The sequence below is a fragment of the Chenopodium quinoa genome, unplaced genomic scaffold (genome assembly GCF_001683475.1).
Source record: "Chenopodium quinoa cultivar QQ74 unplaced genomic scaffold, ASM168347v1, whole genome shotgun sequence".
NCBI classification, from domain to species: Eukaryota; Viridiplantae; Streptophyta; class Magnoliopsida; order Caryophyllales; family Amaranthaceae; genus Chenopodium; species Chenopodium quinoa.
This window is the reverse complement of record NW_018743021.1, coordinates 766,049-787,905: the sequence shown is the minus strand read 5'-3', so window position 1 is coordinate 787,905 and position 21,857 is coordinate 766,049. Positions and strand designations below refer to the sequence as shown.

Here is a 21,857-nt window from a genome sequence, read left to right as displayed (position 1 = left end):
CAGATATTAACTTTTTATAATTTTCACTTATACATAGCTACAGATTATGGTCAAAGACGCACATTAAAGACTGCGCAAATGCAAAGTGATTATATCTCAAACAATTAATATCCATCTCAAGTTCTCAACATGCTAATAAATTATCACAATATTCAAAGGCGTGGAGAATATTCCTAATATTTTCTCTATCAATATGTTTAAACAAATATTGTTGGTTGCTGCGTTAATGATATAGATGCGTCCTTACATGTAGAAGTGATGTAAATATGTAATCAATAGGAATAACAATTGTATTATACCCCTTGGTTGGGAAAATAATTATATTATCAATATTGGACGTATGCTGATAACTAAAACATTTAGTTAGAGTGAAATTAGTTGAAGGTGTAATGGATGAATCAAGAAAAAAAAGATGTAATATCAAGGTTAGAGCAGGAAATAGCAAAGAAAGGGGAGGAAGTCCCACAAAAATACATGATTAAAAATGATGTAATATCTCCAGCCATTGATGCCTCTGCCAATTTATGGGAAGAAACTTTGTTGATCGATTTCAATCTCATTTCCTCTGGTTCTTCATCTGCTCATCAACATGAACTTTCCAAGCTTCATTCTGCTCTCGAAAATTGGGGTTGTTTTCAGGTAGTTTGATTCAATCCCGTGTTGTCACGTATATTCTCTATCAAACAAAGTTAAATGTTAATGTAACGTTACATTTGTTGGTGGCTTTTGTTGTTGTTAATGATCAGGTTATAAACCATGGTATGACAAGTTTATTTCTGGACGAATTGCTTGATGTTACTAGGCAGTTTTTTGCACTTCCTTTAGAGGAAAAACTAAAATCGGCAATGGAAGAAGATATTTTTAACGGATATGGAAACCCGGCTATTGTGCTTGCTGGAGATAAGCCTATCAACCGGAATGATAGACTCTTTCTTACAGTTTATCCCGAGGATCAACGAAACCTCAAATTTTGGCCTCAGAAGCCGTCTAGATTCAGGTACATCAGCCAATCGATTAGGCTATTTAATCTTCGCGCCATTATTATTGATCTAATTTTTTTAAATAATGAAAACTAATTTTCCTAATTTTTGCAATTTTCTTTTTTCAAGATTAAGAACAAAGATTAAATGTTTGACATTGTCACAACTCACAAGACATACATCATTATTCATTACTATGTTTGACCAGTGAGAACTTCATATATATATACATATATATAATGAGTACTAACATATAGTGTTATCTGTGATAAATTATTGAGGACTCAGTGAAATTTTACAAGAATTTTCCCTAAATTTGAGAATGATGTTAGAAGTCATCCTTAAAGCCATGGCGCGATCTCTGGAATTAAGAGAGGACAGCTTTTTTAAAGAACATGGTGAACGTGGACTCATAGAGACAAGATTTGGATACTATCCACCTTGTTCGCGGCCTGATAAAGTTTATGGTGTTCGTCCTCATTCTGATAGATCCTCTATTACAATGCTTCTGCCAGACAAAAATGTGCCGGAGAGCCTGCATATCCTGAAAGATGATAAGTGGTTCAATTGATTAGCACTAATCAACCAGAACTGTATAAGAAGACGAGCATGAAAATTTACAAAGAACTGTTCCTTGAGACCTTTCCTCAGGACATAAGGGTGCTTGATGTTCTCAAAATTAAGCACTAGTATCATTCAAGACGAACTTTAACATCATATCTTACAAGCTGTTTCAAGAAATGTAATAAGTTTCAGCTCCTCGAGTGTATCTAGTAATCTAGTATTGACGTATTGTGCTTAAATGGACATCAGAGACCTGGTAGATTTCTCGAGGTTTCTAATAAGCCACATTAGTTCATTTTATTATCATCTTGTGGCTGGTGTCGCTAGACTTTTCATGTATTGGTCACTACACCAGATTATGAAAAATTATGTGTGTATCTAGTATTGTGCTTAAACGGACATGAAGTCAAGTACCTGTTAAATTTTCATACTACTCCGTACAATTGGGAGTAGTGATAGACCAAAAATGTAATTTCTCGTATTATTTACCCATGTTGTAAAAATATAGTGTCTCTCCTCTTAATAACCGTATACAAATTAAGAATAACAATATACAAACCAAGAATAACATTAGACAAAGACAAACCAATAATAACAGTATAAAAACTAATAACAACTGAGCACCGACAAACAAGTACCGTGGTCAATTTCGACTGAACTCAACGATTTCCAGCATAGAACTCACCGATTTTAATGGCTAGAGCCATAAGTTTGTGTTTCTCGTATTTGAGTTATGTTTTTTTGGGTGGTTTCCGGTGATTTGTAACGGAGATAGTTGCGTGTTTTTGGATTTTCGACCAAGGTAGTAGCTAGTGGGGTGGGTTTCTTGCTGTTGGAGCTTGGAGGTGAAGGTGTGGTGGGCAGAGGTTTGGCCAGCAATGGGAGCTATCCATGGAGGTGGGGAAAGGGTGTAAGGGAGGAAGAAGATGAAGAGGAAAGGGAGAAAAAAAGGGGAAAAAAAAATAGTATATTGTGGTATTGGGTAGTACCGTAGTATTACCCATACCTGGTAGTGGGTAATACTTACATTTAAGTTCATTCACCATAGAAAAGAAGGGTCAAAATTAAGTTGTAAAACCCAAAGGCTTTTACAAGTTGTAAAATAAGAGAGGAGCTACAGAGATGTGGCACACAGCTTAGGTAGGCGCGCCGCAAATATAATGTTACTATTTTACACTTTATGCTGGACTTCCATCTTTCCAATCAATTGGCAATTTACATCAGGAAATTTGGATCCTCTAATGCTCTAAAAAGAAATTAAACATATAGTTATCTTCAGCAGACATGCAGAGGAAGCTAGTCTCATGCTCTGGGTGCCCAATCTTGACTAAACAAGCCCGGATAAAAACGATGGACTTAAACCCTCCATTACGATAGCAGATTTCGTACCTCACCATCTCTTACTTTTAGATTCAAAATCACCATCTCCAAATACCTCTTCAATCATACTACATGTAGGTAAGAAGTCCACATTTTGTTTAGGACAACTCATACTATACCCATCCCATACTTTAGCATCGGATGAATCTATGATATATTCATTCCACTCATGACAACCATCAGGCTTCAACCGGGATCCTTGCACAGAGGCACCCGAATCAGAGGATGTGCATGATCCATCTTGGACATCATTTTCTCCATCATCATCAGACTTCTTGCCAGGATGCTCAAAGGAAGAATCGTGGTCAGGTTTTTTCACAATACAATCACCATTGATGCCATCGCTTTCTCGGGCTTCATCTGACAGGTCCCCATCATCCTCAAGTCCATGTTCATCCCCTTGCAAATGCAAACCATTTTGATGAAACTCAAGGCCACCATGACGAACAGGGGACTCAATACCAGAGTCTTCATCTTCTTCTGACACTCCACCTTCATCACCCCCATCATCATCACTTCCATGCCATTCATCATTATCACTATCTACGTTGAATGGATCACATCTGTTTTGCTCTGCTCGCTTTCTAAGCATGAAAACATTGAAGTAGTAGCTCACAATTTCCATCTTGGTTCGAGAAGGAAATACAGCTGAAAGAACATTCCAAAAATTTTTACCCAATGATGCAGGATTGGAATATACAACCTCGTGGAATACCCGCTCTTCATCCAAGCTCCATTTTTCTGCCACAACTTCCCCCATGTCATAGAAACCCAACTCCAAGAAAATATCCTGACCAAGGGTTCTCCTCAATTCATCTCGAGCTTCTGCAATATGCTGCCGGACACATCTCACAGATCCCTGATCTGGGCATGTACACTCGGTCCTACCATTTCCAACTTTCTCACCATAACAAGGCAGAGGGTTGATATTTGGAATTGGCATGATACATATACCATCAAGCCCACCCTCCACAACCTCAACAGTGTGTATGTCAGAAGGTGAAGGTTCAATTTTTCCTAAATCATCAGAAGTACTCTTTCTTATCTGGATTTCCAAACTAGGAATATCTGCTTGATGATCAGGCCCAACAGGAACTCGCTTCCGTGGAGGATAATCTAACAGACAATAATATACATCTTCTGGATTTATTGGTCTCACATGATTGTCGAAACTAAAATATTCAGGATATAAAGGCAACTGGACAGGTTCTTCTGGCAGTTCTTCATCATCATCATCACTAGTGCTACTGGTAGCCCAGTGTGATAAAGAAGCAGACCTGGGGACATCACTTTCAACATCCTCCAACATCTCCCTGGGTACAGGGCAACTGCCATTTTCATGCTCTTGACGCAGATCCAATTGATCATTCTCAATGCTGGAATCACCTGTAGAATATCATACATAAGCATAGAAAAAAAAAATACCCACATACTGACATTTTCAAAGTGGAAGGGCAATGAAATGATTGGTCATACATGTTAAAACGACTCAAAAAGTCTTAAAATCATGCAATCAGAAAAATAAGCCAAACAGAATAGCACTGTCTTAAATAGTTAAAATGAGCTCTCCTAAGTCCTAACTGTTAACAAACATAGTACACCATCAACACCAAATTCATCGTCACATTACCCCAAGTTTTCAAGCCCCCACATAGATAATAATACAGCATGAGTTTGAATTTGAATAACACTGGTAAACAAAATTCAGGTCATTTATTCTACCATCTGAGCCCGACCAAATATTTTGAAAAGTGATATATTGGAATACAACATTATCAACCATTAGTACTTTTGTAAAGGTAACAGCTTTATTTTGGCATCCAAAAGTAATATGAAGCAGAGTTACATGATTCGCTTTAGTATAAGATTCTGGTACACATTTCCACAATTACTGACTGTCATTGTGCATAAGATATTTCAAAAAATACATACAATAAAAAAGAATAAAAGTCACTCACCAAATAAGACTAATAATAACACCTAAATACAGATTCCATAACACCATGTAGTTAAAAACAGGCCAAAACATTCACCTACCTACAACATAACATTTCCCACAGGCACCGTCTATGGAGAAACTACCACTGCATAAGCTTGTATCATGACTAGGTCCATCCTGTCTCTGATGTTTGAAGAAACTACCATTGCATAAGCTTATCTCGTCACTAGGTCCATCCTGTCTCTGATGTTTGGAGGAACCCTCATCAACCACTTCATCATCAAATGGTCGCTTGTGGGCCATGTTCAGCTGCAAGAAAGAGAAATGTCAGATAACAACACATGAAGCTAAGAAGAAGGCTAAATCTTCAAAAATAGGAAACAGTGGACTAACACGGTGAGTATATATTTTTAAGCCTGCATTACACAGCATGCACTAGGGGCATATAAAGCAATGCAGAAAATTCCCAATTTGAAAGCATTCAGTAACTCCAAGCACAAAAAAATTGCAAAAAAAGGGCTTGCACCACATGAGAAAAGAAACAAACATGCTTGATTCATAAATGATTTTAACTTTTAAGCTTAGTACAGTTTATATGCAGCAATAAACATACTAGACCTACCAATTGGTTGTTGGTGTAGTGGTGATTGGGACTACACTTGGTAGGGAGGACCCGTGTTCGATCCCCCGCAACAACAATCGAGAGGGGACTGGAACCTAACCACCCAAAACTGATCCCTGAATCCGGATTAGCCCAAAGGGTGAATCGGATGGAACACCAAAAGAAAAAAAAAAATACTAGATCTACAATCCATCCAATGAACTTGTTTAACCCATACAACATCAGGTCAGAAAGCCAGCTAGCCAAAATGAGGCACCATGCACCAAACAGAACATGTAATTACCATAAACAAAACATAATACTTCTTATGTAAACATCTAATGTTCACAGCCTCGCCGTACATTAGAAGATATGTATAAAGTAATTGTACAACACCAACTCCATAACCCCTTGTCAACACCCAAAAACTTCCATGGATAAAAAAATTCCCTGATAAATCACAAGCACTTGCCTAGTATCTCAAACTTCCTTGCCCATTCTAACATCGAATAGTTCAATTACTCCCCTAACTCCATCCTATAACTTCAAAATTCAAAACAGTCTCCCAAAACAATGACTCAATTTTAGAATATGGATTGCATGTTAAAGTAAAACGTAATAACACCCAGTAATATGTCACTCTTCGTACCAATACCTCAGCCTCCGCCCCCAAAAACAAGTTGAAGAGCCTAGCTCTATGCACTCCACTAAGTCCCATGCAAGTGTATATTGATTTAACCTTCATCACATAATTTCAATACCACACAACAATTGACTTTCTACAAGAAACAAAGAGAAGAATGCACATTTTATACATATTGCCAAAGCTAAAATGCAATATAGATAACCTTAAACCTCAATTCCTATGAACATACCAATATTAAGCCAGGTGGGTTTCCATGTATATAGTATGAGTTCCTCAATTTTGTTCCAGAGAGCATGTTTTATTACAGTAATTTACCATATAAATAAATAAGTTCCATTTTTTTTCTTTTTTAAAAGAAATATTCTGTCATTAAATAAATAAAATAAAAAATATTTTTTTAAAATAAAAAAACTCAAGGGCAGGTGACGTAAGAACTGACGTGAAAATTCAAATCGAAGAAAACGTCGCGAATACACAAAGATCGAAACTTTCAAACCCAGATAATCGAAATCAAATCAGGGAAACCCAGATCCGAAACCTAGGGTTTCAATCAGAACACAAAAATCAAGATCTAAACAAAAATCAAAACAAACATACAAATACGCAAAATCAAACCCAAATAGAACCTAATCAATCGAAGATCCAAAGAAAAAAAACACATAAACAAAGGGGGAAAACACGTACCGCGACCAGATCGGAAGCGCGAAAAGGGGGAAAGATAGGAACAGAAATTAAGAAGAAATAAAAGGGGATATGAAGAAATTGAAGATCGGAAAAGAATAAAGGTGTTATTAATCGACGATTTGAGGTAATCGGCGGTGAAAAGGGTGGCGGCGGAAGAGGAGAGAGAAAATAAGGAAAAGGGGATCTAGGGTTTGAAGGTCTCGGGGGTTGATGAGAAAGAGGGAGAAGATAGAAGGATTTGACTATTGAGGGACCCGTGAGGTGGTAGTGTTAGTGGTAGAAGGGGTACTAGGTTCATTTACGTAATTTCACCTCCTACCCTTTTTAAAGTTTTTTTTTCCTACTTTTATTTTATTATTATTTTTATTTTCCAACTTTTATAAGTGGTAAATACTGAATATTTGCAAAAATACTGGAAAGTTTCTCTCGCTATGGTAGCAAACTAGCAACACTAAGACCCTGTTCTCTTTACCTTAAAGGCTTAAAATGATAATATTAAGTAAAAATAAGTTTAGTTCAGTAAAAATAAGTTTAGTTCAGTAAAAATAAGTTCAGTTCAGTAAAATTAATTTTAGTTCAGTAAAAATAATTTCAGTTCAGTAAAAATAAGTTCAGTTCAGTAAAATTCAATTTTCTTTAAAAAGAATTATAATAGAAAATCAGTAAAACTAATTTGAGTTCAGTAAAAATAATTTAAGTTCAATAAAAATAATTTCAGTTCAGTATAATTAAGTTCAGTTCAGTAAAAATAAGTTCAGTTCAGTAAAAATAATTTCAGTTCAGCAAAATTAAGTGGCCTAACAATAACAAAGAATAGTTGTTCTTTATCCTACTTGTATTATTTCCTCGCCTAAAGTACTTTTTTTTTAAAAAAAGTTGGATAAAATATTAAAAAAAAACTTTTTTTTTTTATTTTGTCATTAAAACCTTCCAATAAAATAAGAGCCACTAGTTAACATAACTAGCCAACTTAATACGAGAATCACATTGGTGGATTTTGAAAATTAAGCTAGCACACCCGATGAACGCACAATAGTTAGTCATATTTAGGGAGCTCTTTGGGTTTAACTATATGTCACAATTTTAGTTGTTGACATCATTAATTAGAAACAAATATTTTTATGATATCAATATTTGTATACTATTATTAAGAGTTCAATATATATCCTATACGGAGTACTATTTTAAGAGGAGTTTTTTTTTTTTTTTTTGAGGTAATTTTAAGAGAAGTTTAAAACAGAGGCAATTAACTTTAACGAAGGCAAATAATACGGAGTAAATAATTATTTAAGTGGGTATAAATGTTCAAACATTTTTCACATGAGTTATCTAAAACTTTTTAAAGGTAAGGGTAAATAATGAGTTTGATCATGTTTATTTTTTAAAATAAAACCGAGCTAAGCTTGTCTAGCCCAAAAGCCTGTTATTTTTGGCCTAAACTTCGGCATAAATTTTATTAAATAGAAAAAATTGTAAATAATAATCTCAACTTTGTTGTATTTTCTTTTAATAATCTCAACTTTAGACTATTCAGTAATATTCCTAACTTTGGGGGTTGTTTACTTTCTTTAATCCCAAATCGGTCAACAAGAGTCAATGACTTCTTTTATCATATCACATGACACGTGTCAAGTCTTAATTGGTCAAAAAAAATTAAAAATAAAAACAATAAACAAAAAAAATCCAAAAATCATAAAACCACCAGTCACCTCCCCTTTCCCCACCGCCCCATCCTAACCTCCACCCCAGTGCATATCCTACCGCCCCTCTGTCGCCGACCTGTCGGGCCTCCTCCACCCAAAATACCCTCCGTAGCGTCGTCGTTTTCCTCCCTTTTCAAAACACCCTCCCATTTCTCCACGAAACCACCAATGTAGCCCCTCCCCACTGCCAAAAACCCTAAATTGAGAGGAGGGGTGGTTAGGTGTTTTTGGAAGTAGGGGGAGGTTTCAAGGGAGATTCGTGAGTGGCCAAGGCAAAGGTGGTTGGATTTCGTGGTTGGGGCGATTGAGAGGAGAGAGAGAAATAGGGTTTTGTGGCTACTTGATAGGGGGCAATTGGCTGGCAGGAGGAGGGGAAAGGGTGGGTGACAATCTGGTGTGCGGAGGGGGAAATCAGCGCAGTTGAGGCGCCTGCGCCAACGTCAAGGGATGGAAGATTAGCTGACTGTTTTTTTAAATCTTTTGTTTGATTTTTATTTAAATTTTTTATTAGTTTAACCGATTAACTTGTGACATAAAAAAAATTAACTCATTCAACCGGTCAACGGTAATTGGGATTGAAGAAAGTAAACAATCCTAAAATTTATTTTTAAAAATACAGCAAAGTTTAGATTATTATTTACAATTTTAAATATTCCATGCTTAAATTAATCTGTCTCAATTTACTTGCATTATAATCATTTACTCATAATCTAACGTAAATAGAGGAAATAAATGAGTGTGGAGCCTAGATTTAAAAAAAACATAGAGACAAAATTTCTTATGAGACAAATAAATAGAACACTTTTTGAAAGAGAAAATTTGAGACAAGTAATTTGAGACGGAGAGTAGTAATTTATACGGAGCAACCCTTTGTTGTACTTAAAATTAAACTTCTAACGATAAAAACTCGCACCTTGGGCTCTTAAATGGGAATTGATTGTCAAGGTCCTACTTCCTCATAGAACTCTTCGTAATTGATAGGCATACAGCATAAGTGGCATAACAATTAGTCAATTAGTTATCACTTATCAGCAATACAGCTACTTCTTCATTTGAAATAACAAATAAGTAAAAATAGGAACCCTTAACAAAATGATCCAAAATTACCACAATCAGCATTATTAGCATATGTTGTATTCGTAATCCCCTGTTCCATATGATATAGACAGAGTAATCTAGTCTTCCAAAAAAAAAAAAAAAAAAAAAACAAAATCCCAGCTAGAGGAGCTCCATCCAAGCAATTAAATCATGGTCAATCTTATTGTCTGCTACTCTGCTAGCTTCATTAGTCTGTTCTTTTCCATCTATCGCAAATGAGGGAAACAACCGTCTATAATTATCCTCGACTTCTTCAATCTTGACCTGGACGAATACAAAATATCACAACACAGTTGAGAGATGAGGTATTGATACAACTATAGAGGAAACCATGCAAAGAGCTAATACACAAAGAGACTGGCTGTTTATGTATAACAATTGTGAATTACCTCAACGAGCTAGGTACTTGTAACGTGGTTTCAACATGATTTGATGCTCGATTTTTCAGCAGATAGTTCAATCCTATTTCTGGTAATGACCAATCAACCTTCACTTTTAAGTTACTTATATTTGGAAGGAGGGATGGCTCCAGTTCACCATGGAATTCGTCGAGCACCTTCATCATTGATAAAAAATTCACAATGTTTGAGAACACAAAATTGCCAATGTCATTAGTACAATGGTAGAAAATGTTTTGTGGGTGTCATTAGTACAATTGTAGAAAATCTTTCGTGGACTCATGCAGACAAAACTAGTTAAAACAACAATAAATTGTTTACCATTAATACATGCTAAGCTAATCCCGAATGCTTGTCACATTTTCTAACTTTTTTTACTAGTCTTTTATGATGTCAAAAATTAATCGATGTAGCTAAATGTAATGAAATTCAATCATAACCAATTAATTATCTTTTAGAAAATGTGACAATTTGTTTTTGACATCATAAAAGACTATTAAAAGAAGTATAATTATTGTCACAGAACAATATACCTTGAAGGTGTTCAAGGACACAGTAAAAGATGTAGCACACTTGAGCTCCGTAAACATGTGAAGCAGCTTTTCGGCATTGTTGGTAGATGATGACATTCTAACATTAATTTCCACCTCTTCCAACGAACAACATTTATCATCGATACACAATTCTATCGGGTGACAGCCTTGGTATGTGAAGAAAGTGAGCAAGGGTGAGGAAATGATAACCGGATCAAAAGTCGAGTTCAAGATCTCGAGTTTCTTGAGGATGGGAGATGACATCATTAAAACCGAAGGAATTTTCTTGTTGCTGCAGCAGTCTGATAAGACTAACATTTCCAAAACAGGACATCTTGAAAATAATTTCAGAGGAATAGACGTACTCCGGAGTCCATTAATCCTCAACTCTTTTAATGCGATGAAACCCGTAGTAGAAAATTGTCAGATAATATAAACTCCTTGATTAGAGTGATTTCCATTGATCAATATTTATAGGGTTACAATGAGAAACCTAATCATATTAGGTAACTATAAGATATGTACAGATATCAAAGATAATTTTATACACAAATATATCCTAAACCTAGGATGAGAATATTCTATGGATATTCTCTATCACACCCCCGCTGTCAGAGCGGGAGAAAATCGGATGCTCAGACTGGATTTGAATCACGCATCGAAAGGTAAGGATAGTATAGTAACCCATGATCAAAAGAGAAAGTAGTAGAAATGTGCCGATGATGACGAGAGAAGCAACAGCCACGACCTACATAGAGTAGAGATAAGCACTGCTAGGCCGGAGGAGAAGGAGAAGAGCCGCACACAGACTTGGGCTAAGTTGCAGATCCAGAGAAGAAGAAGCTAAGGGTTACACTACTACGTGAAATCACAGTTAAAGAAAAATAAATAAAATTGCGCAAGAAAAGATTAAATCCCACCGCTTGAAATTAATCAATTCTAAGAAGAGAAACCAGGTAGCAAGAAGTAATACTCCACAAAGATTCCAAGTGCTGCAACAATAAAAGGAGCTAACTTGATAGCAAAAGAGATGTGCAAAAGTTGACCTTATTGTGATATACCACCACCCAAACAAAATCTATGTGATTATGTGTTAAAAAAACCAATGAGGCAATGTAAGAATCATTGTTGGTCATGAGGAGGTGGAAATAGAGTGCGACACATGGAGTAGGTTGGCAGATGTGGTTACTGCCAGTAGTGGGAGGCGGTAGTGTATGCGATTGCCAACAATGATGGAGGAGGCTTTCGCGATTGCTACTGTTGGTGGGAGGCGCAAGGTTACATAAAGATTCTAAAAAAAAACTTCGAGAAAAGAAAAAAAAAATCTATATGTGTGTTTGCGGAAGCATAAAAAACTTTGTATATCCCGCCGGTGGATTTAATTTTCTAACCCACCGGCAGGGTGAGAATTTTTTTATATAATCCCAAGATCTAACCTAAGTTGTGATACCATGTCAGATAATATAAACTCTTTGATTAGAGTGATTTCCATTGATCAATATTTATAGGGTTACAATGAGAAACCTAATCATATTAGGTAACTATAAGATATGTACAGATATCAAAGATAATCTTATACAAAATATATCCTAAACCTAGGATGAGAATATTCTATGGATATTCTCTATCAAGAAATTTGCTACCATATAAACAAATTGGCAATTCCACTTGTTTGGGACAGTACTTATCATGCTTAACTTGGATTTGAGAAAAATGGAGGCTAAATTTTAGAAAAGGAATTTCCATCCAAACGTTTTTCCATCGAGTTGAAAGTATCGAGGTTTGAACCACAAGCTTAGTTTCCAAGAATGATAAGATTTGATGGAGAAGAAAGTCTGGTAGGTTACTTAGTCTGTCTACATTCCTAGAGCATGGCATTTAAGAATCCATTAGCAAGATGCAAGAGAGAAATCAGATGTTGGCTTATGTAAGTACACAAGTTTCAGATGAAATGATATAGCTCTAATTATAAAACATCGCATTCACTTGACTTCTGTTTGTTATCGATGTGGGAATAATTTTTTATTAACTTTTGAAATGCTTCACATGTGTACTTCTGAACATATATGCATGGGCGGATCTAGGGGGGGTTCAAGGGGGTTCATTGAACCCCCAGATTTTTTGAAAAAAAATTATAAGTTTTGATTTTTTTTTTTAAAAAAAAAAGAAAAAAAATAAGGTTAAAACAAATTTTTGTGAAGTAAATAACAAATATGTAACTCTGGCACATTGGTAAGGGAGTGACTAATAGAGTAGTGAGGCTCCTCTTGATCATGGGTTCGAGACCAACCACCCTCATTTTTTTGTTTTTTTTCCCCCCCTTTCGATTTCTTCTGTTGTTCTTCATGAGTTAGTCCATAGTTGGGTCAATAATTTTAGGAGTAGTATGTTGGTCATTTTGTTAAGTTAGAGAGTTAAATGAATTTAGAAGTTAATGAGTTTATTTAGTGGGTTTATGGGTTAAACATGGCATTATACTTTCAGTTTTTTTAGCTTATTATTTGTTGTTTGTTAGCCTACATATATGGCTCTTGTATTTGGTGAAGTAAGCATGAAGAAATATTATGAGTTCTTTATTTTACTTGCTTCATACTTATCTAATATTATTATTGCTTTTATCCTTTAGTACGTATTAGTTTCAACGGTCCTCTTATTCCTCTACTCCTCTTAGTTCTTAAATCATTATTTGTTTGTAAATTAGTGATAATTAGATTAATTATTGATTTGTTTAATTAGTTTTGATATATTGTTGACGTACAAATTGAATTTAGAAACTTAGAATTTAAAATTTTTACTTGGTCTTTTAATTGATAATTATTCATTATCAAATTTTTGTTTATTGGGGACTTGGGATTTTTGTTTTTCGAATTTTCGTGTAATATTGATTTTTTGCAATATAATTATAGATTTATCATTTATAGAAGTAGTAATGTTTTAGCACGCTTTCAAAGTATAAAACTCGAAGAATGCTTTTGTAGGTTTTTTTTAATTTATTATTTTATAACTGTTTAATCCATCCATTTGTAATAAAAAATTTGAACTTATATATTGAATATTTAATTAATATATGAGCATCGTTTGTTTTTTAAGATTCCGAACCCACAGTTCGGAATTCCTCGATACGCCACTGCATATATGTCGTTTAATTTAAGTCCCTGGAGTTCTGTTGCACAAGCCATGAGGGTTGAATTGCATTGTGACGGCCATTAAGAAAGACTAAATAAATGAAAGAAGAGATCAAGAAACATTCACCTTGAATTCTTGAATGCATTATTGGAAAACCATATATATTTAAACAAATTCAAGATTTTGCTGACCTAAAAAATATGATGGCCAAATTTTATGTATACATTTAAGCAAATAAAAAGGTTAAACAATTGTACAAGTACAAAAAGAAATTATACAATATATTGTTTATATCTATGGAAGCATATACAGGTTTTAAGTTCTTAGCGAGTTAATAACTGACAAACAATTAATGAATAAATAAACCTGCTTTAAAATAAATTCTAAGTATTAGACATTGGTTTTAAAGTTACCCTATAATGATCAAAGGCTACTCCATATATATATATATGTACCACAGTTTAAATACTCTCATTTTTTTGCAAGTGACTCAATTGACTATCATATTTGCCGACACGAAACTTTGATCAAAATATTAAAGGAGGTAAGATGGTTCTTGTATTTCACATGTGCACAAAAGCTTCTAAAATTAAAACCAAATTACTCACATGAATTAAATGAGTTTATTGAAAATTATTGGGCAAAGTACATCGATGAGATTTTTTGAAGCATAAACAAGTTTCAAACGAATTATATCATATCCAAACATGAATTAAATAAACATGCATGCAAACAAACTTAAGCAAGTTGCTCACAAACATTAATAATAAGCTGAACATTAGCCATTAGGTTATTCGAGTTTGGATAGTTTCCAAGATGATTTTAAGAATTATGTTTATTTCAGCTTATGTAGTTAGTTAACATCAATGCTTAGACTAAGCTTTGATCAAGCTAGTTTGTTTATTGGCGATTCAATGTGTAAGCTCTTTTGCATCATTGTGGTTATCATGAAAAATGACAGGTTTTTAATTGATGCTATATACGAATGAATAACATCGTTTAGGCACACAAACACCAATATGGAGAAGGGGAAAAAAATAGAGGATGTAAATTTGCTAAGAAAGGTAAATATAATCTATATATGTACTATGTTGTATTGGTTCATGTATATATAGGTAGTGGCGTTGTACCAACTTGTAGACAATGTAGAAGATGTATGTAATTTATTTGTATGTAAATTATCTAGCTAGAAAATAAGGAGTATTTATACAAACTTGCATAATCAAGTGCAAAATAAACATTGAAAATATGAACACTATTTGCTTTAATTAATTTACCCTTAAATAAACCTAGAAGTGTGGATTTAGATTAAAATTATAACATTAGTCCAAAACAAGCTAGTCATCCTCAACCACCACCGTACAATATTTCTCCCAACCCAAGCAACAGGAGCATGCATACAATTCTGATTTCTCCATGAAGCAGTTAATTAATCAAACTATCTTGAAGATTTCCAATCTTGGCCTGCATAAAATAAAAGACAATTTCAATTTCTAATTTTGTACATTTAAGAAAAGAGATAGCAGAGATTGAATCTGTACTTCAGATTTATGCATTACCTCAATGCCTTGGGCACTTGAATAAGAGTTTCGACGTTTGATGCCGAGTTGGACAATAGATAGCTCAATCCTTTTTCAGGCAGTGTCCAATTAGTCTTCACATTTAAATTCTTCAGATTAGGAAAGAGCGGCGGTGACTCAATTCCTATTCTTCCACATTCTGCCGAAAGCACCTAATCATGAACAGCTCGTCTTGTGAGTGACTAGCCATACCGTGTGACCACTTAATTATAAAAGAACAAAGTAACCTATATAACACTGACCAAGTAACGCCTATAACACTGACTGAATAACCATGTAGGCCAAACAAAACATTCCGAAGTGGCCAAGTTTAGTTATAAAATGTCTATTGGCAACTAAGAATATCATACTACCAACAACTCATGTAATCAATTAACTATGTCAAACATTACAATAATCAATTAACTATGTCAAACATTACAATATTCAATTAACACAATGTCACAATGAGGACCTGAGAACTGATTGGATTTGAAGTTAATTGAATTAAATATTTTATGAGAGAAGGAAATTAGAAACTGAACTGAAAATAAGCCGAAGAGAACAGGTCCTAAGACCATAGTAGTTTTGAAAGAGAAATGTTAGCGATATACTAAGAAACACAATGCAATTCCTTCCATTGCAACCATCAAATTAAAAACTTGGAAATAGTTAACAACAATATCCTTCCTAGGCTCCTTGCTAAGCCCCAATTATATCATCAGCACTCGAATAATAGAAATAGTGTTAAGTTACGTTACCCTGAGAGTGTCTAAGGACACAGAAACAAATCTAGCATTCTCTAGCTGCCTCAACATTCTCAAGAGAAGCTTACTACAACCGTCTTCATGTTTGACATCAATATCAACTTTTTCCAACGTATGACAATTTTTGGCCATGTACAAATTGATGGGAAGATTTCCTTCAAATTTGAAATAGACCAGCAGGGGTGACAGAACAACAACTCGATCAAACACCGAGTTATGTATCTCCAATTTCTTAAGGAGGGGAGACGAAATTCTCAGCATTGAGTCACGTAAAATGCAGTCTGAAAAGCTCAGAAATTCTAAAACAGGACAATTTGACAAAAAATCAGGACAAAAAATTGTTTGTTTCACAGGATTACGCCTATAATTCAAACTACCATCATCCAGATTAAGAAGGATCAGTTCTTTGAGTGCACGAAAACCCGTAGTGTCGGACAAATTTAGCCAAGGAATATTTAGTTGGAGTTTCTCAAGTGAGTGGTTATCATAAAAGCACTTTGGCAAATTCATACGGATAATGCTGGAACTGGAAGTTTTAGAAAAATCCAATGCAACTTCTTGTGCTTTTACACTCATAACATATGACATTATAGACTCCATAGCGCGAGGTACGATTAGTGCATGGGGGAAACTAAGCTCGAACTTGATTAATTTAGTAGGTTCACGTCGATTTAAGACTTGTTCGACAAAACACAGGTCTTTCGAAAGTGGCTTAGCATCTTTGTTTTGAGACCTAAATTTGAGAAAAGGAATTTGGGTCCATATATATCTCCATCTGGTAGATAGTATAGAGATTTGAACTACGAGTTTGGTGTCCAAATTCGAGAGAATTCGATGTAGAAGACAGTCTTGTAGATCACTTATTCTGTCTCTTTTGTTGATTTCATTTTCCAAATTATAGGACAACTTAGGCTTCTTCATATTTATGAGTAAACGTAAATACAAAAATTCTTTGGATGTGTGTGAGCTTTCAACAATTAAAAAAAATCAAAAATAAACAAAAGTTGTAAACATATTGAATGTGGGAAACTGCTAAATATTCGTAAATAAGGCCTTATTTATAACTACATCACAACAGTTTACATTCATAATTTGTCGATGTGGGACTGTTTGCGGTTTTGAAAGTACAAGGCCTACGGAGTAAGAAAAAAAATACCTTCTATCTTGTCTTTTTGGATTAGAGTTGCTCCCTGGTTTTAGCAAAGTATGAACATTTGCGTTACTTAAAATAATGTTGAAGACAATTACTCTGTAACACTCAACACCGCCATAAATTTGTCTAAAATAATTTTCCCAAACTGAATAAAACACACCATCTATATATAAAAAATACACCAACTATTGAAGACTATTTTAACATGCCATGATCAATGTGCTGTAAACGAGGAGCAGATGACTTATGACGGCACTCTAGAAACGCAACCATAGCAAAAACTATCCAACTAGTGAATCCAAATACAATCATTATAATATAGAAATTGTCAAGATGACTATCATTAATTCGATCTTCAAACCAACCTTGGTGACCATGTCGCTTGGTGGTGGCGTTCACACCAGCAAACAATGCAATGCTAAGTAGCTTTCCAACGCCAGTTATAGCATCGGCCAAGATAGTACCGTATGATATGCTTACCGAATCAGGCATTTCATGGTAAAAAAAATCAAAACAAGGAGTGTTTATACAAACTTGCATAATCAAGTGCAAATAAACATTCAAAAATCAAAATTATAACATTATTAGTCCAAAACAAGTTGGTTGTTTAGATGAATAATCTGAATTCTCCAAGCAGCAGCTAAATTAATCAAACTATCTTGAAGGTTTCCAATCTTGGCCTGCATAAAATGAAAGAGAAATTTCGATTTCTAATTTTGTATTGAAGGTAACTAACAAATACATACATTAAAGAAAAGAGACAAAGGTGATAGAATCTGTACTTAAGATTTATGTATTACCTCAATGACTTGGGCACTTGAATAAGAGTTTCGACGTTTGATGCAAAGTTGGAAAATAGATAGCTCAATCCTTTTTGAGGCAGTGTCCAATCAGTCTTCACATTTAAATTCTTCAGATTAGGAAAGAGCGGTGACTCATTTTCTAATCTTCCACATTCTGCCGAGAGCACCTAAATAATCACAATACGATCACTATGTAGCCGGTAGCCCAAACAAAATATCATGTCAATTGGCACCTAAGAATATCATATTAAAAACAACTCTTATAACCAATTAACCATGTCAAACATTACAATAGCTTAGGATCGCAAAGCTGATCATCTCATACTAGTTTTGATCATCTCATACTAGTTTTGAAGAGATTGTTAGCGATACACTAAGAAACACAATGCAATTCTTTGCATTGCAACCATCAAAAAGACAAAAACTCGCAAATACAATATGCCTCCTAGGTCTAAGCAATATTCAATTATGTATCAGCAAACAATAAAACGGAGTAATAGAGATAGTGTTAAGTTACCCTGAGAGTGTCCATGGACACAGAAACAATTGTTGCATTCTCCAGCTGCTTTAATTCATTTTTGACATCAATATCAACTTTTTCCAACGTATGGCAATTTTTGTCTATATACAAATTGATGGGAATTGTTCCTTCAAATTTGAAATAGACAAGCAGGGGTGATGAAACAACAACTCGATCTAAGACCGAATTCTGTATCTCCAATTTCTTAAGCAGGGGAGATGAAATTGTCAGCGTTAAGTCACGTAAAATGCAGTCCCGAAAGCTCAGGAGCTCTAAAACAGGACAATTTGAAAAAAAATCAGGACAGAATATTGTTCGTTTGGCAGGATAACGCTGATTACCCAAACTACCATCATCCAGATTAACAAGCCTCAGTTCTTTGAGTGCACGAAAACCCGTAGTGTTGGACAAGATTAGCCAAGAAATATTTAGTTGGAGTTTCTCAAGTGAGAGGTTATCATTAAAGCACTGTGGCAGTTCTATAGGTGAAGAGGTGTCACAAAAATCTAATGCAACTTCTTGTGTTTTTACATTCATAACATATGACCATATAGACTCCATAGGGTGAGGATCGATTAGTGCTAAAGGGAAACTTACCTCGAACTTGATTAATTTAGTAGGTTCACGACGATTTAAGACTTGTTGGATAAAACACAGGTTATTCGAAAGTTGCTTAGCACCATTGTTTAGAAACCTAAATTTGAGAAAAGTGATAGAGTATAAAACATATTCCTGGGCCTCAACCATCAGCTTAAGCTTTTGGTTGAGTTGGTCCTCTATCATGGTATCGGAGCCAACGTGACACAAAAAGATCACGGGTTCGAATTTCATCCGCCCCTTCTTCAAAGTGGAATTAATTCGCACCAGGTATGGGTGGGTCTGTGCTGCATCCACATTTCAAGCCCAAAGGGCCTTTCATGTGAGGGGGAGTGATATAGTATAAAACATATTCCTGGGCCTCAACCATCAGCTTAAGCTTTTGGTTGAGTTGGTCCACTGACATGGTATCAGAGCCATGTTAGTGGAATATTAAGCGATAGAGTACTCCTCATACAATCATACATGGTATCAGAGCCATCGTGACACAAATGTCACGGGTTCGAATCTCATCCACCCCCACTTTTAAGTGGAATATTAAGCGTTGGGTATGAGGAGGGCCCATGCTGCATCCACACTTCTAGCCTAAACGGGATCTCGTGTGAGGGAGAGTGATAGAGTATAAAACATATTTCTAGGCCTCAACCATCAGCTTAAGCTTTTGGTTGAGTTGGTCCTCTAACAAAAAGGAATTTGGGTCCATAGATGTTTCCATCTGGTAGATAGTATGGAGGTTTGAATTACGAGTTTGGTGTCCAATTTCGAGAGAATTCTATGTAGAAGACAGTCTGGTAGATCACTTATTCTATCTACAAGATTGAACTTAGGGTTCATAAATATTCCTCCAAAAAAAAAAAAAAAAAAAAAAAAATTACTGTTGAAAAGATTAAAGAAGGGAAAACATAAAATATGCACGTGTGTTGTATTATATAAAATTACACCACAATAGTTGACATTCATAATTTTCCATGTGGGATTTTATCTTGTCCTTTTCGATTAGAGTTAGCTCCCTGGTTTTAGCAAAGTATGAACATTCGCTTTACTTTAAATATGTTGAAGACAATTACTCCCGTATCAGTTAACACCGCCATAATTTTTTCTAAAATAACTTTCCCATAAAACACACAATAAAAAATACACCAGTATTGAAGACTACTCTAACAGTCTAACATGCCATGATCAATGTGCTGTCAGCGAGGAGCAGCTGACTTATGACGGCACTCTAGAAACGCAACCATGGCAAAAACTATCCAACTAGTGAATCCAAATCCAATCATTATAATATAGAAATTGTCAAGACGACTATCATTAATTCGATCTCCAAACCATCCTCGGTGACCATGTCGCTTGGTGGTGGCGTTCACACCAGCAAACAATGCAATGCTAAGTAGCTTTCCAACGCCAGTTATAGCATCGGCCAAGATAGTACCGTATGATATGCTTACCGAATCAGGCATTTCATGGTAAAAAAAATCAAAAAAAGGAGTGAACATGCTGCAATAAAGAAAAAATACGAAGCGAACATTCCTAGGCCTATCCGTACTGCACCGTGAAATCTTTGGTGTGGCTTTCTGCGCTTTCTGCGGCAGAGTTGGTTTACTGTATACTCCCCCAAATTGGAGAATCCTTTGAAGATCTGTATTGGAAAATTAAGTGACAGGAAGTGCCTGTCCATATTATTTGCTTGCTCGACGAAGAATGTATTGCTAACTGCTTGTATTAGGCCATATGTCAAGAATGTGAGCGACAACAATGATGCCCTCACGAAACATTTAGCATCCTCCACTTCCTTGACTGTACAAAGTCTACCATTCTCTACTTCGGCTTCAGGATTTTCACTGGATGGGTTATACAGTGCAGCTTTGTTGAAGAACCTGTAATTCTTAAACCTTGTTACCTATTGGATCATAATTAGGTATATTTTTAATTCATAACGCATTTTTAATAAAACCATACGACTATTGTCTAGACTCTAGACATAATTAGAGTGCACTCAGGTGGGTGTACAATGTAATACACCCACCTGAGTGCACTCTTGTTTATGATGACTATAATCAAGACTCCCACTCAAGATCAAAAAATGACACCATGGTTTGAATTGGATCTCTATCAGGAGAGGGAGAACATTAATCAAGCATACATTAGACATGTAAAAAGGTGAACAGAGGAAAATTTACCCAAATCTAGCAGTAAGATCGTCTGTTATATCAGATTTCTTTGGGTTGCCATGTACATCAGTACCACTGATCCCATTACTCCTGCTTTCGGAGTTAAGGGGACTGGAACAATCTTGAGCAACTTCATTACTGACAGCCTGCATTGGCTCGTAATAAGCACCAACATTGTCCTGTGGCTCAGAGTCAGCATTGTTATTGGCCTTATTGTTGTTGTGATCTTCGCCACTAATATCATTTCCAAAGTACTTAAGACTCCCACAAATGTCATAACGCCGTTTCTTGAATGCAACCATAATTACATGGAAAACCTCTAAGATCGGGCTGCCTCTGGGTCCTTCAAAAGGGTATAAAGACAACTTCCCTACAATAAATATGCAAGAACTGAACCCCAACATACACATTCGTATCAGAAGTTGGGTGTGCTTGCTTGCTCCGACATAAGGGAGCACAATTACTGCTATAAAAAACCCAGTTAGTTCATACCAATTTTTCTTCAGCTGGAACTGAATATTTTTAACTGAATTAGACCAATGAATGCGATTTAAAATTTTTCTATTAAATGCATCTGCCCTTTTTATTTTCCGTTGATGCTTCTCCCTCTCCAATTTCTCTAACTTCTCCTCCCATTT

General features: G+C 35.3%; 2 protein-coding genes across 2 annotated transcripts; one reads left to right on the top strand and one right to left on the bottom strand.

Moving 5' to 3' along the window:
• The first annotated feature begins 265 nt into the window (after positions 1-265).
• LOC110730140 (protein SRG1-like) lies at positions 266-1,739 on the top strand. The gene is made up of 2 exons (XM_021909914.1): positions 266-639; positions 747-1,739. The coding sequence occupies exons 1-2, from the start codon at positions 394-396 to the stop codon at positions 1,074-1,076; spliced, it is 576 nt and encodes a 191-aa protein (XP_021765606.1). The 5' UTR covers positions 266-393; the 3' UTR covers positions 1,077-1,739.
• Positions 1,740-2,490: 751 nt separating this feature from the next.
• LOC110730139 lies at positions 2,491-7,056 on the bottom strand. The gene is made up of 3 exons (XM_021909913.1): positions 6,795-7,056; positions 4,962-5,172; positions 2,491-4,310 (listed from the first exon to the last, which is right to left on the bottom strand). Exons 2-3 carry the CDS (start codon positions 5,164-5,166, stop codon positions 2,935-2,937), a joined length of 1,581 nt encoding a protein of 526 aa, XP_021765605.1. The 5' UTR covers positions 5,167-5,172; positions 6,795-7,056; the 3' UTR covers positions 2,491-2,934.
• Between the last annotated feature and the right edge of the window lie 14,801 nt (positions 7,057-21,857).